This window comes from Oncorhynchus clarkii, chromosome 29 (assembly GCF_045791955.1).
Source record: "Oncorhynchus clarkii lewisi isolate Uvic-CL-2024 chromosome 29, UVic_Ocla_1.0, whole genome shotgun sequence".
Taxonomy (NCBI): Eukaryota; Metazoa; Chordata; class Actinopteri; order Salmoniformes; family Salmonidae; genus Oncorhynchus; species Oncorhynchus clarkii.
In genome coordinates, this window is record NC_092175.1 from 34,655,533 (window position 1) to 34,671,774 (window position 16,242).

General features: G+C 42.6%; 2 protein-coding genes across 3 annotated transcripts; one reads left to right on the plus strand and one right to left on the minus strand.

Moving 5' to 3' along the window:
- Window positions 1-742: 742 nt before the first annotated feature.
- On the plus strand, window positions 743-3,418 carry LOC139388212 (insulin receptor substrate 2-B-like). The gene has a single exon (XM_071134766.1). The coding sequence runs from the start codon at window positions 743-745 to the stop codon at window positions 3,416-3,418; it is 2,676 nt and encodes an 891-aa protein (XP_070990867.1).
- A 1,243-nt stretch (window positions 3,419-4,661) lies between these two features.
- On the minus strand, window positions 4,662-15,967 carry LOC139388119 (cysteine protease ATG4A-like). Of its 2 annotated transcripts, none has more exons than XM_071134691.1 (13): window positions 15,926-15,967; window positions 14,905-15,015; window positions 14,741-14,812; window positions 12,886-12,984; window positions 9,687-9,788; window positions 8,852-8,924; window positions 8,365-8,444; window positions 6,905-7,140; window positions 6,681-6,759; window positions 6,432-6,577; window positions 6,020-6,076; window positions 5,825-5,936; window positions 4,662-5,572 (listed from the first exon to the last, which is right to left on the minus strand). In XM_071134691.1, the coding sequence occupies exons 1-13, from the start codon at window positions 15,933-15,935 to the stop codon at window positions 5,508-5,510; spliced, it is 1,242 nt and encodes a 413-aa protein (XP_070990792.1). In that variant the 5' UTR covers window positions 15,936-15,967; the 3' UTR covers window positions 4,662-5,507. The 2 variants fall into 2 exon arrangements, with proteins under 2 accessions (XP_070990792.1, XP_070990793.1); XM_071134692.1 differs by lacking the exon at window positions 15,926-15,967 and adding an exon at window positions 15,636-15,827 and having other exon boundaries at window positions 12,908-12,984.
- Between the last annotated feature and the right edge of the window lie 275 nt (window positions 15,968-16,242).

The following is a 16,242-nucleotide window of genomic DNA, read 5'->3' on the forward strand; positions in this document are numbered from 1 at the left end:
ACCCCCTCGGGCCTTATTGCTATTATATAACAGCTAATAATAATCATAATAATAGCTCCAAAACACTGAAATAGATAGATTATGTATAACAATAGGTATATAGTCAATCACCTCCACGAGTCAATTATATGAAACGCAAAATACACACCCTAGAGTTGTCACGCTTGTAACTTTTGTTAAAAAATATATATTTTACGTTGCATATATTTTTATAGAGTGTTCAAAGATACCCCAACTATCGTCAAAGCCAGAGGTCAAATAAATTGATCAATTAACTTTTTTAAATGTTCGGAATCAGTCGATCTGTGACTGTTCTGGTAAACCGTACAGCCTGATGAATCAATATGGGATCCTCCGGACGTCCATATCCTAAATCCTAACACTAACCTTAACTCAATAACCCTTACCCTAACCCCTACCTAAATACCATTTTAAATGTCAACTTCAATTTGGGGTACGGACTTCCCAAGGACCGCCTATAGCACGGATCCAATCGAAACCCAGACAGAGTTGTTTTCGTTTTACCGAAGTGCAGCCTACCTTCAAGAGAAATTAGGGATTTTTTCGTTTTCACTGCAATTGCACAGCAAGTGTTGTTTTTATTCGCGAAGTACCTGCTGCTTACCCGAACAGGTAAGGACATGTATTAAAAAATCTAAACATTAAACATGTATGAAGCATGCACAAACTAAGTTACTGAGCACCAATAGTTTTTTGTTTTCCCAGGAATGGCGCTTTGACGATGGCGAAAACTCCAGAGAGCAGCGGTATGGATTTAGGAGATGTTTCCCATAGCTGCAATTCACGAGCTCTGAAAGTTACAACATCAACAACAACATCATCACCATCATCACCACTACCATCATCTTCCCTCAGCAGCAGTGCTCACCTTCAGCTTGAGGCAGCATCACCACCACCCCACCAAGTTCTCCAATTGAAGAGGCATCATAAGCAGTACTATAGCCATGGCCATAATCTGTTACCTAAGAAGAACCCTCTAGATAATACAGTGAGAGATTTGTCATCATCCTGTGTCTATGAGGTACCTGCCTCTGGTGGTGTTTCCCAGGACCCGGCTGCCTCTGCATCTGCCATGGCCTTAGCTGTCACTACCACAGTTTGCTCTGGTGTTGAGGCTAGAGATGTGTGGAAGTCTGGATACCTGAGAAAGATGAAGCACAGCCACAAGAGATTTTTTGTCTTGAGAGGGCCAAGTGACACAGGCCCCAGCCGTTTGGAGTACTATGATAGTGAGAAGAAATTTAGAAATGGAATGAAATCCGTTTGTAAATCTCCCAGTGCTGTGGGTTCTCCAAAGAAGGTGATTTATCTGTATCAATGTTTTACTGTTAGTAAAAGGGTAGATTCTAAACACAAGCACCTGATAGCCCTGTACACTAAGGATGAGCACTTTGTCATGATAGCGGAGAATGAGGAGGAGCAAGAGGATTGGTACCTGGCTCTGAGTGATCTGGTGATCCAGGAGAAAAAGGAGTACCAGGACGCTGAGGAGTTGGATGATGGATACTGGACCGTCTCTCCTGGAGCTATCTTCAAGGAGGTGTGGCAGGTGATTGTAAAGCCCAAAGGTTTAGGACAAACCAAGAACCTGATAGGAGTGTGCCGGCTGTGTCTCTCTGCCAAGACCATTCACCTGGTGAAGATGTGCTCTGAGATGACATCTGTGAACCTGCCTCTGATGAATGTGCGTCGCTGTGGTCACTCCGAGAGCTTCTTCTTTATGGAGGTGGGCCGCTCGTCCTCCACTGGGCCCGGGGAGATCTGGATGCAGGTAGAATCAGGCGACCCTGTGGTGGCTCAGAACATGCATGAGACAATCCTGGAGGCCATGAGAGCCCTGAGGGCCATCCCTGATTTCAGGCCTCGGAGCAAGAGTCAGTCATTCCCATCAAACCCATGTGCCGTAGTCACCACACGACGTCAACACCATGGCAACCTCCCACCCAGCCTGACTGGGTTACAGCGCTCTATAAGGGTGGAAACTGTTGTGAGCAAAGCGTCCCAACAGAAAGATAAAGGAGATGGAGGCCACAGCCCCAATCGAACTTCTAGCCATGGAGAGGGGACAATGAACCAACTGATCAGCCCAGGGACTGGCACCTTGGCTCTCCGTAATGTCTGCATCAGTAAAAACCTTGAAGAGAGCCTCAGTCACTGTGCATGCATCTCCACCACCATCAGTGTATCCAGCAGCAGTGGCAATGACTCTGATACACACCCCTGGACCTCTGACACTTCAGTCTTTGGTTCTACCAGCGACAGAGGCTCTGTCTGCGCTGAGGATTTGTGCTCCAACCCATGTGTCTTTCAGTTGTCCAGGAGTAACACCCCTGACTCACTGTTTAACACCACACTCATTGACGAGAACAGCTTGACTGACTACGTGGCCATGGATTTGCAGGTAACGGCTGTGGCCGGGGCTAATCATGGAGATAGCTGTGATGTGGAAACGTCTAAGCCTGAACATTCCAGACAATACCACCAAACCATCTCATGCACTCCAAATTGCGAAAAATACCTCTCATCCAAGCCCCCCTTCCTCCATATCTATAATCAGAGTAAACTCCCAGTGGGGGAAGGTTATATGCCAATGACTTGTGGACCAGGTCCTCATTATACAGATGACATCCCTTCAGATTACAATGTGACCCCCACTCTTCTTCAAACACCTAGTGCTACCATGTTGCCCTCAGACCAGCTGGGGCCCCAGGGCTACATGATGATGCTTCCACGGAGCTGTTCACCAGCAAAGGACAGCCTCAGTGATGTTGATCATTTAGTGTGTGATGAATACATGGACATGTCTCTCGGGAGCCACATGGATGGTCATACACATGGCTCACCGGAGGCTCTTAAGTCCTACAGCTCCTATTCCTCTCTACCAAGCTCTAACCAGCCTCCTTCACAGAGGAACTGTGAACATGATGACTGTATCTTCACGTGTCATCCTGCAGCTCATCACTGCTCTGCAGTTGAATGGAACAGTAGAAACCCTCTCTGTAGCTCGCCTCGTCACTCTTCTCATCCAAGCAGTGATGTGCTGCTGAACCTATCAGATGTGCCTGTGTTGAATGTCACTGGTTTGTCCTTGGACCAGCATGGGGTTGAAGATAGTGACCTGCCCACTCAAACTGAGTCTATCCAGATTTCAACAGATCGTCTCAACTACATTGCTCTCTACCTGAGGGATGATCAGTGTGCCACCTGTGATGTCCCTTTGCCTATTGATGAGGTCACTTCTCCACTTCCTGCACGTACCAGTCCCAGAGAGAGTGGGTCTGGACCCGGACTCTACACTGGCATAGACCTCCCCACATCAGCAGGACAGACTGCTGCCGCCAGACGTTGGCTGTGTTCTTGTCTCCCCTTGTGTATCAATACTGATGACAGTGAGTAAGAGGACAGTTTAAAAAGTGTCAGTGCTGCTTTTGAATCGATACATTACTGAATTAACCAGATTGTGAATACTCGGCCTTGTTGTTTATACGATGATAATGATCAAATAAACAAGTTATTTGTACTCAGTGGAATTGTTCATATAAAAAAATGTCTGTCATGTTTCTTTACTTTTGGTGGTTGTTTCTAGTCTGGGTACCAGTTCCACACCTTGTACTCCCTTGCATATGGCACAGAGTACAACAAGTGGGATGTTATCTTAAATGACTGGTACCCAGACTAGGTTGTTTTTTTTACACTTGGAGAACATGTTCTTATAGCCCTTTGCAAAGAAGTTTATTTTGGGCAATTCCAGGGAAATGGAATGACGCCGAGACTCTTTCACTTTTAAATGAATTCCAAACAAAATCAATTGATTTCAAAGTTGAACAAACCATATAACTCAATGCACAATGACTACTTTTAACAATTTACACAGAAAGTTATACAAATGTACTTGAAGAACAAACAGTTAAGTGTTAAGGTCAGTAACAGAATGACAGCACCAATGGCACAAACTGTCATTCTCTTAGAAAATGTTTTATCTCCACTGTTCAAGTAAATGTTGTCATTTGTTAAAAGTATTTCTTGTTCATAATTGTATGGTTTGTTCAAGATTGAAATCAGATTTTTTTTGTGAAGTGAAAGTTGTGAGTCTTCAGTTGTCAACTGGAAGAAAATACTTTTTGTTGCGTAGGCCTGAATTATTAGTATTTTTCATGAATCAAGAGAGGATGTTTGCATTTTCTTTTCACATTTTTCACAGGGCATTTACTGGATCGTTTGCTCTGTACCTGGACGGAAGTCAGCACGTTTGGGTTATGAAAATGTAAAAATTGTGCCGTATTTTGTATTTAACAGGTAATATTATCACCATCATAATGCCATTTCCACCACAGAGGTAATAGTTAATGTTCCTTCCTCAGGCCACCATCATCAGTACTTATACAGTGGGGATAATATCGTAGTACAATTCATCATTAAGGACTTTTGGAAGATTAGTCTGTAAAAAAGATATCTCTAAATAGAGATCCTGATCAAATCGGTGGACAAGGGCTAGCCGGAAAAAGCTGGAGGGTTAGGTTAATCACAGTAGGAGGTAGTTCTGCTAATGAGCACTCCAGGCTCTAGTCTACACACTCCATTTCTACATGACACATGAGGAAGATAGCACTAAGAGGCAATATCAACCCTGAGGCTAAGCAAAGTGTTTAAATATCTTTATTGTCAGGCATATTTACATGAGGGTTCCACATCCCACACCTTGGGAAAACCTTTACCCTCCCCAACCATTGAACACAAATATATTTCAGAGGCACTTTTCTTAATAAACAAGTTATTGGTTGTATGTTTTGTATTTTAACACTGTCTGCATAATTCTGTCTCCTGGCGTCAGGAGGTAGTGCTGAGGAAATGGCTTCTTCAGACATATCCTCATGCCTCTCTTCACCTAGGTCCTTTCCCTGCTGTCTTCACCTAGGTCCTTTCCCTGCTGCAGCAGAGGTGTAGTCTCACTGTACAATGCGGTTCATGCATCTGAACGGTCTTCGTCTCTCTTGTTCATTAAACAAGTCTAACACAGACAAAAAAAGCCTGTTTCATGTAGAGACAACCATGGTCCCTGGCTTTGTTTCCTGGTTACAACATAAAAATGAGACAGTCCAAGCTTGTGTTTACTGTATACACCATGTTCCTGACTTCAAATCCAATTTTATTTGTCACATGCGCCGAAAACAACAGGTGTAGTAGACCTTACAGTGAAACGCTTACAAGCCCTTAAACAATGCAGTTTAAAAAAATTATTACCCCACCAAAAATTAAGAAATATAAATAATTAAAAAATGTAAAAAATAAAAATAATGTCTAGGATCTTTCCTAGTTTTTATCGTCTCTTGCTGGGTTGTTAGTGTTTTTTTTGCAAAGTGGTAAGCAGTTTGTGCTTGGTGTTGTTCTGAGGCACTTCTACAGCACAGTATGGAACATGGGAGCCAAGGTAATCCACCCAATCACCATCCACTGGAATGAGCAGAGGGGAGCGAAAGGGAGGCTGGTCACACATTGAGGATCTCAAACTCCTCTTCAGACTCAAACAGCTTGTCGGTCGATTCGATGAACTCTGTTCGAAAAGAGAACCGTAATAAATTTGACATAACACACTTCATTTTGGTTAGTATGTGTCAGTTGAGTTTAAACACCACATAGGAGTTTCAATGAGGTTCAAGAAATAAATGCACTTCATGTATAGACCTATACTGTCACTTCGAAACAATATAGGGAAATACCGGAGAGTGGAAGCTTGATATTTGCGGCAAGGATTGCTTGTTATTGGTGTAATATTAGTGGATCTGTCTGGTAGGTATGCTCATACCTGCCCCTGTGGTCTGGACCTCTGGTTTGGTGGGAGGAATGAAGGGGGGCCAGTGGGGCGGGTGATTCTCCACCAGCTCAAACATCCTCAGGTTCCTCTTCATCTGAATCTCCTTAAAAATGACAACGACATGGGTCTCAACCACCGGACAATATCCATCTACATACAATTGTGACTTGAGTGGATGACTCTCACCTGCTGGACCAGGTTACACCAACTGTCAAAGTCATCTTCACTCTTACAAAAAAATCCCTTGGGGGGGGGGGGGGGGGAGAGACAGAATTTTGATTAGCAATTATGTGGCAAAATCATCACCACAGTAAACAAAATCATCACCACAGTAAACAAAATCAGCACCACAGTAAACAAAATCAGCACCACAGTAAACAAAATCAGCACCACAGTATACAAAATCAGCACCACAGTATACAAAATCAGCACCACAGTAAACAAAATCAGCACCACAGTATACAAAATTCCCATTAGAGCAACTTTTTAGAACACACCAGCATGCACTTCAAATTCAACTATGAAAACAAGGCCCATGAGATAGGAGGCTCAGTGGTATGACAGGTTGTGGTGGTCGGTGTGTGGGTACAGCTCTCACCAGGGCCACAGAGGGGTCCAGGTTGGTGATCTTCATGCGGCGTGGGCTCCTCAGACAGTGGTAGCTCTGGTCGTCCACTCCACTGCCAGCCTCAGCCTCCACGGCTGACTGGGTGGTGTGGGGGTCCAGGTAGATCAGCTCCTCTCCTGGAGAACACAAGAAGGCCTGCTGAACATGTTGGCTAGACAACTCACAGGTGTATCTCCTTTTGTTACTACCCATTTGGGAACCTTCAGTTCTTAGACTCACCTACAAATCCGATGAAGTAATAGGCCAGATTGGGCTTTCCTCCCAGCACACCACAGGACTGTGGCATTTTAAAACACTCCTGAATGGGACAACACATGGAGTCAGTACAGTATAACTATTTAAAGGCAACAGTAAATGCAGGAATATTGCATAGTAGTTTAGTATCAATTGAATAATAAGAGAAATCCCCAATCCCATCACAGAAAGCATTGATGGCCCAGTACCTTGAGGGCCTGGATGTAGACAGGGTTGATGTGGTTTATTCCCATGCGGAGTGGTATGACCAGCAGTAGGGGTCTCCAGTCAGAATGGGACTGGGAATGTGGACAAGTCGTGGCTCGATGCCCATCCACGTGAGAACAGGCTTGTTCTGGTGTTTCCCTAGAGGTGAAGGGTTCCTGCCAGCCACAGGGTCTCGGCCGCAATCTGCTCTCACTGCTTGCCTGGCGACACTGCTTCTCTGGAGAGGACATGGAAAGAAAACCTTTGTGTCTTTGGAATCACAGCTTCACCACTGTCCTCATATACAGAAGGCTCAGAAGGTACGAATACAAAAATATACATACAGTGCCTTCGGATAGTATTCAGACCCCTTGACTTTTTCTACATTTTGTAGGCTACAGCCTTATTTTAAAATTTATAAAATAGTCCCCCCAATCTACACACAATACCCCATAATGACAAAGCAAAAACAGTTCTCTTAAAAATATGACATTTACATTAGGTATTCAGACCCTTCATTCAATACTTTGTTGAAACATCTTTGGCAGCCATTACAGCCTCGAGCTTGGCACACCTGTATTTGGGGATTTCTCCCTTTCTTCTCTGCAGAACCTCTCAAGCTCTGTCAGGTTGCATGGGTAGCGTCGCTGCACAGCTATTTTCAGGTCTCTCCAGAGATGTTCGATCAGGTTCAATTCCGGGCATTGGCTGGGTCACTCAAGGACATTCAGAGACTTGTCCCAAAGCCACTCCTGCGTTGTCTTGTTTGTGTGCTTATGGTCATTGTCCTGTTGGAAGGTGAACCTTCGCCCCAGTCTAAGGTCCTGAGTACTCTGGAGCAGGTTTTCATCAAGGATCTCTCTATTTTCCTTTTTTGGTTTTTCTACTTGCAGCTCAGATGGGAGTTGGTGGTTCCAAACTTCTTCCATTTAAGAATGATGGAGGCCACTGTGTTCTTGGGGACCTTATTCGCTGCAGAAATTTTTGTTGGTACCTTTCCCCAGATCTGTGCCTCGACACAATCTTGTCTCTGAGCTCTACGGACAATTCCTTTCACCTCATGGCTTGGTTTTTGCTCTGATGTGCACGGTCAACTGTGGGACCTCATATAGACAGGTCTGTGCCTTTCAAAATCATGTCCAATCAATTGAATCTACCACAGGTGGACTCCAATCAAGTTGTAGAAACATCTCAAGGATGATCAACAGAAACAGGATGCAACTGAGCTCAATTTTGAGTTTCATACAAAGGGTCTGAATACTTAAATACATTTGCAAAGATTTCTAAAAACCTGTTTTCGCTTTGTCATTATATAGTGTACTGTATATAGATTGCTGAGGATCATTTTTTAAAATACATTTTAGAATAAGGCTGTAACTTAACAAAATGTGGAAAAGTCAAGGGGTTAGAATACTTTCCGAATGCACTGTATATATTTAGCAAATGAGGGAAAAAAACGTACTGATGTCCTCGATCACCACGGTGTTGTCCATTGACACATACACAGCAAGAGAATTCCAGTCATCAAATAGCGCAAGTTTCCTGACGAGAGATAGTAGGTTTATTTATGCCACAAACATATTTGTGCTAGAGGTCACACAGCAAGAGAATTCCAGTCATCAAATAGCGCAAGTTTCCTGACGAGAGATAGTAGGTTTATTTATGCCACAAACATATTTGTGCTAGAGGTCACACAGCAAGAGAATTCCAGTCATCAAATAGAGCAAGTTTCCTGACGAGAGATAGTAGGTTTATTTATGCCACAAACGTATTTGTTCTAGAGATCACACTACTAACATCTGACAATCAAATGTTCTGAAATGAATTAATCTCGGTTACCCAGAAGTTACAATTCTCGAAAATTGTCACTTCCCGTTTACACGTGAATCTGTCCACGAGAGATGAGATATGAATAGATCAGTCCTAAAACATGCATATAAAATACTTACTTGAGCACTTGTGCAACTGTGTTTGGGCCATACCACTCTCCTACAGACTTTCCTTCACCAACTCCCATCTGAGCTGCAAGTAGAAAAAACAAAAAATGAACACCAAGCTCACTCCAGAAGGTCTAAGTCAGGGATGGGCAACTGATGGGGGTGGGGGCCACAACAAAATCTGAACTCATCATGGGTGGGCCGCAGTGGCTCGCGGGTCTGCGTACCCATATCCTCACCTTGTGAGCAAAACATTTTAGCGGCCCTCCTCTTGACAGCGGAGAGAAAAAGTTTGAGTTAATTTCCTGAATCTACACATTTTACCATAAGTTAGAGAGAAATGTTTGCCGTTTTTAATAAGATATCTGAGTGAGAGTGACTAACAAAATCAATGGGGGCTCCCAGGTTGGTAATTCAACCAAGATTACCACAAGTTTAGATAGATTGGTAAATTAGTCCAGGGGTCAGCTAACAAATGTTAGCTGACATGAACTAATTGAGTGGCTGTCAGTGACTGACATAACAAACAAAACAATGAATGATGCACAACAAAAATGTTGAAATTGCACCTTGTGTATTCTACTATTCAAACTATTTGTGTGTCTTTGGCAATTCATCTGCAGGCCTACATCCCTGGTCTGTCTTAGCTTCTTTCTAGCCTGTCTAGCCGGTCATTGATTCATCAGGCTATTTGATTTTCCTTCAAGTTACACATTTTTACTTTTGAGGACAGTCATCCAGAAAATGATAGGAATGTGATAGAAAACACTTTCATCTGCTTATTCAGGGTACTTTACATGTGGTCAGACCAAGGTAAAGGCAGGGTTAGGCTAGGACTCTCTCTTACCCATTTGGTGTATGGAGTAACAGCTGTCTTTCCTATCCAGGAAACAGTGGAGGATACGATGGTACTTCTCCGGCTGTCCTCCCTGTGCCCTCCAACGCCAGGCTACAGCAGGAGAACAGGCCACAATCACTGTGCCATTCCCATACCCTGTCTAATAAAACCCTTTTCTCTTTCTCACTGTTGAATTGATTACATCGTAGAACACATATCATGACCAGATTAATCCTTCACATATAGTGCATTCGGAAAGTATTCAGACCCCTTGACTTTTTCCAAATTTAGTTTTTGATTAATTTTCTAAAATTGATTAAATTGTTTATTCCCCTTTCATCTACACACGATACCCCATAATGACAAAACAAAAAAAGGTTTCGATTTGTTTTAACATACAGTACCAGTCAAAAGTTTGGACACACCTACTCATTCAAGGGTTTTTCTTTATTTGTACTATTTTCTACTGTAGAATAGTTGTGAAGACATCAAAACTATGAAATAACACATATGAAATCAGGTAGTAACCAAAAAAAGTGTTAACAAACCAAAATATATTTTATATTTGAGATTCTTCAAAGTAGCCACCCTTTGCCTTGATGACAGCTTTACACTCTTGGCATTCTCTCAACTACCATATACTGGAATACTTTTCCAACCGTCTTGAAGGAGTTCCCACAAATGCTGAGGACTTGTTGGCTGCTTTTCCTTCACTCTGCGGTCCACCTCATCCCAAACCATCTCAACTGAGTTGAGGTCGGGTGATTGTGGAGGCCAGGTCATCTGATGCAGCGCTCCATCACTCTCCTTCTTGGTCAAATAGCACTTACACAGCCTGGAGGTGTGTTGGGTCATTGTCCTGTTGAAAATCAAATAATAGTCCCCACCCATATGGGGACATATCGCTGCAGAATGCTATGGTAGCCATGCTGGTTAAGTGTGCCTTGAATTCTAAATAAATCACAGACAGTGTCACCAGCAAAGCACACCATCACACCTCCTCCTACATGCTTCACGGTGGAAACCACACATGCTGAGATCCGTTCACCTACTCTAGGTCTCACAAAGACACGATGGTTGGAACCAAACTTCTCAAATTTGGACTCAGACCAAAGGACAGATTTCCACCAGTCTAATGTCCATTGCTTGTGTTTCTTGGCCCAAGGAAGTCTCTTATTATTATCGGTGTCCTTTAGTAGTGGTTTCTTTGCAGCAATTCGACCATGAAGGTCAGATTCACGCAGTCTCCTCTGAACAGTTGATGTTGAGATGTGTCTGTTACTTGAACTCTGTGAAGCATTAATTTGGGCTGCAATTTCCGAGGCTGGTAACTCTAATGAACTTATCCTCTATAGCAGAGGTAACTCTGGGTCTTCCTTTCCTGTAGCGGTCCCCATGAGACAGTTTCATCATAGCGCTTGATGGTTTTTGTGACTACACTTGAAGAAACTTTCAATGTTCTTGAAATTCTCCGGATTGACTAACCTTCATGTCTTAAAGTCATAATGGACTGACGTTTCTCTTTGCTTATTTGAACTGTTCTGGCCATAAAACGGACTTGGTCTTTTACAAAATAGGGATATCTTCTGTATACCCACCCTACACAACTGATTGGCTCAAACACATTAAGAAGGAAAGAAGTTACACAATATAGCTTTTAACAAGGCACACCTGTTAATTGCAGCCAACATGTGCTCAGCATATGTGGGAACTCCTTCAAGACTGTTGGAAAAGCTTTCTAGGTGAATCTGGTTGACAGAATGCCAAGAGTGTGTAAAGCTGTCATCAACGCAAAGGGTGGCTACTTTGAAGAATTTGTTTAACACTTTTTAGGTTACTACATGATTCCATATGTGTTATTTAATAGTTTTGATGTCTTCACTATTATTCTACAATGTAGAAAATAGTATTCAGACCCTTTACTCAGTACTCTCTTAAAGCACTTTTGGCAGCGATTACAGCCTTGATACTTCTTGGGTATGACGCAACAAGCTTGGGAAACCTGTTTTTGGGTGTTTCTCCCATTCCTCTCTGCAGATCCTCTCAAGCTCTGTCAGGTTGGATGGGGAGCGTAACTGCACCGCAATTTCAAGGTCTCTCCAGAGATGTTCGATCGGGTTCAAGTCCGGGCACTGGCTGGGCCACTCAAGGACATTCAGAGACTTCTCCCAAAGCCAATCCTGCATTGTGTTGGCTGTGTGCTTAGGGTTGATGTCCTGTTGGAAGGTGTACCTTCACCCAGATCCTGAGCAGGTTTTCATCAAGGATCTCTCTGTACTTTGCTCCATTTATCTTTCCCTCGATTCTGACTAGTCTCCCAGTCGCGCCGCTGAAAAACATACCCACAGCATGATGCTGAATCTTGTTTCTCGTGGTCTGAGAGTCCTTTAGGTGCCTTTTGGCAAAGTCCAAGCGGGCTGTCATGTACCTTTTACTGAAGAGTGGCTTCCGTCTGGCCACTCTACTGATTAATGGAATGCTACAGAGATGGTTGTCCTTCTGGGAGGTTCTCCCATCTCCACAGAGGAACTCTGGATCTCTGTCAGAGTGACCATCAGGTTCTTGGTCACCTGCCTGACCAAGGCCCTTCTCCCCCGATTGCTCAGTTTGGCCAGGGGGCAGCTCTGGGAAGAGTCTTAGTGGTTCCAAACTTCTTCCATTTAAGAATGATGGAGGCCATTGTGTTGTTGGGGATCATCAATACTGCAGACATTTTTTGGTACCATTCGCTAGATCTGTGCCTCGACACATTCCTGTCTACGGATAATTCCTTCGACCTCATGGCTTGGTTTTTGATCTGACATGCACCGTCAACTGTGGGACCTTATATAGACAGGTGTGTGCCTATCCAAATCAAGTCCAATCAATTGAATTTACCACAGGTGGACACCAATCAAGTTGTAGAAACATCTCAAGGATGATCAATGGAAACAGGATGTACCTGAGCTCAATTTTGAGTCTCATAACAAAGGGTCTGAATAGTTATGTAAATAAGGCATCTGTTGTTTTTTTTAAAATACATTTGCAAACATTTCTAAAAAATAGTTTTCACTTTGTTATGACGGGGTGTTGTGTATAGGACTAACGTAACAAAATGTGGAAAATGTCAAGGGGTCTGAATACTTCCTGAATGCACTGTATAAACACCCCCTTTGCTAATGCAGTTCCATACATCCCCACCCCATGCATGACCCTGTCCCCTCCTCACCTCGTCCCAGCTGTGAGCATACCAGGGCCTGTGCAAGGATCATCTGCCCACAGCGTAGCATGCATCCCCAGCCTGCATCTGAAGAGGGGCCTGTTCCCCCTGGATCAAACCAAGATAGACACTTAAGATTAAGAGCACTTTGTTGGTCAATTGCACACAAGATCCAACCCAAATCTGACTTCCGCTATTAATCCAACTCCTCCAAAAGAGACATGTACATATAGAGGTTTTGGAAAGGTGTGGGTGGCTGCGGGTGACCGCGCTTGGCAACCGGGGAGCTGTTGCGTGGGGGGTTAAGTGCCTAGCTCAAGAGCACAATGGCAGGCAATAGCATCTAGGAGTTGATACCAGCAGCCCTCTGGATGCCAGTTCACTTCCCAACATATTTTTCCTGTCAATCCCGGGATTCTAACTGGCAATCCTCCGGTTGCTGGCTTGCCTCTCATATCTAGGCTACCTGCCGCCCTTAAATGGATACTTTGGGATTTTGGCAACGAGGCCCTTCATCATCTTCTCCAGAGACAGATGAACTCGTGAACACCGTTTTTTTATGTCTCTGTGTCCAGTATAAATTAAGTTAGAGGTAGTTTCCTGAACCAATGCTAACTAGCATTAGCACAATGACTGGAAGTCTATGGATATCTGCTAGTATTGAAAAGCATGGTAGCAGATAGCGCAATGACTGGAAGTCTATCTGCTACCATGCTTTTCAATACTAGCAGATATCCATAGACTTCCAGTCATTGCGCTATGGGTAACGCTGTTGGCAGGGTTAGGGATACTCACACACAGTGCTTTTAACATAGTGTTTTCAACATACATATGACATACATGATTACATTGTGCATGTTCATTTATACAATAATGATTATTCAACATGTCCTCAACTGGGATTTGAACTCACAAACTGCCACGCCACCATATGTCTGTGTCTGGTGTCAGTTAATCTGATTATTCTCATCATTGACTTTACTTACTTATTTCAGCAATTAATTTACATTCTGTATAGTGGTCTAACGTTGGTGGGGCATATTAACCTGTTTTAATGATACTCCTGAATCACTATGATCAATAAAATAGTTGTATAATTATTATTGTATATATTTATGAACATACACAACGTAATCATGTTTGGCAAAGTGTGTAAAATATGCAAGTTGAAAACACCATGTTAAAAGCACTGTGTGTGTGTGAATATCCCTAACCTTGCCAACAGACAAAAATATTTTTGAATGGATCAGTGGTTCACCAATCAGGAGCTTGATGGGCTTGGCAACACTAACAAGGCATGATGTGTAATGAAAAATATTTTTGGAGAAAGTTTCTTTGGGACCATCAGGCCAGATACACGGAAATGTTCTTGCAACGTTCCCATGAAACGTGTCTAGAACACTAATATCTTACATTCTAAGAACATGAAACGTGTCTAGAACATTAATATCTTACATTCTAAGAACATGAAACGTGTCTAGAACATTAATATCTTACATTCTAAGAACATGAAACCATGTTCTGTGTATGTTTTGTGGAACGTTGACGGAATATTCTTCTAACCCTCAGAAAACTGGACACAGGAATGTTCTTTCAAAGTCCCACATCTAGAACAGTATTGTTGCATGTTCTAGATAAGTTCTGCTTGATATTAAGGGAGCGTTCTCCTAACTTTTAACACCAAAACATTATAAAAAGGTTCTCAGAAGGATGTTGCCAACATAGATATAATGTACCCCTAACTCACAGAAAACTGGACACTCAAACATTAGGGGAACATTACAAAAACATTCTCCATCTCCCTAGAATTGTTAGCTGGGTAGCCAACAATCAGATTTACATAACATCTGCCTGTTTCACTCACCTATGGGAGAGAATTTTTTCCTGTAGGTAAACCATAGCCGCGAGTGGACGTCTGATAGTAGCTCCGTCTTTCCTGTGAACACAACATGAAAGACTGTCATGCCTTCATTCAGTTTCTTCCCCACATGTAAATCACAATATGACTGCTAGAAGATGTCAGTCTACCTGTTTTAGCATTGTAACACTCTCCTAAAACCCACACAGGCTCATCTGTGTCAGGCAAGTCTTCAAGGAACTCCGAAAACACGTTTATCTGGTTTTCATACTTTGCTAATACTTAAACGAGACATGGAAAAGGGGAGACATGAAAAAAACTTGTCAAGAAACATACATGATGTGAGATACACCAGTTAATTAATAAAGTTTTACACAATTTTTTCATATGCGGTGATAGCTGCAATTTGACATTATAATTTAGGTTCGCTGAATTATTTGTAATTGCCAGGTCACACACACACAATAATGTAGGTTGTACATAGCCAGCAGATCCAACCCACTGTTTTACAGCAGCACTAGGGTCGAAACAGGGTTCCTGTGTACATTAAGACCCGCGAATGCCGTGCGATTAATGTCTCAGGAATCGTACCGTTGTATTCAGAATTGTCCCAATATCTAACTTAAACCAAGAACATTAAACGACTGCTAGTTTAATAGTAGTTGTTCAATCTTTTCAGTGTAACAGTTGGGTTAATGGGACAATTCGAAGTACAACGCAATTCTCATTCCTGGATTGAGGTATGTTTTCTGAGACATTTCTGGCACCGGCATCTTTATCTACACAGGAAGCCTGTCTGACCCTAGTGCATTTCTAAGCAAGCAGGTCGGATCTACTGGCTAGGTTGAACTACTACAGTACAATACTGTATTTGACCAAATTATATAACATCCTTACTCACTCTGGAAAAACAAATCTCATCCCACTTCAGAAAAGCATGAAGTACTTTCCACTGACAATGCCCTGCTTTCAAAATGTTATGAAAGCCGCCGGGTAGACAATTAAGCGAAACAGGCCACCAAAGAAACAATGCAATGGCTAAACTTGTACATCAGCCATGGTCAGTTAACGACCAACATCTTTAGAAATTACATTTTGGGCCCAATGGCAGCACGATTTGTCAATGCATGTAAGGGACTAAGTGAAAGGCGCACAATATGTGAATAAAGTATTATTTTGAGTGGCTATTACCTGCCTCCATCCTACGGCTGTCATCGGTGAAAATACCTATCTGAAGCTAGCCACAATAAGGATTAGCCACAATAGTGGAATTTACGGTTATACTTCAAAATAACAGTCCCTAATTTAAAGCGATGCAAATGCATACAAATATTAGAATCATGCCATATTTGGACTAGATCATGCTAAACAAGGTTGGAATGTTGTTATATGAATTCAACAAAATACAATAATTAGTTAATTTGACAAACAAAAGTCAAAATCAGCTGAAATCTCACTCATTATTCACAATTCATTCATTAATCATGGTAGTGTCCACATTAATGTAG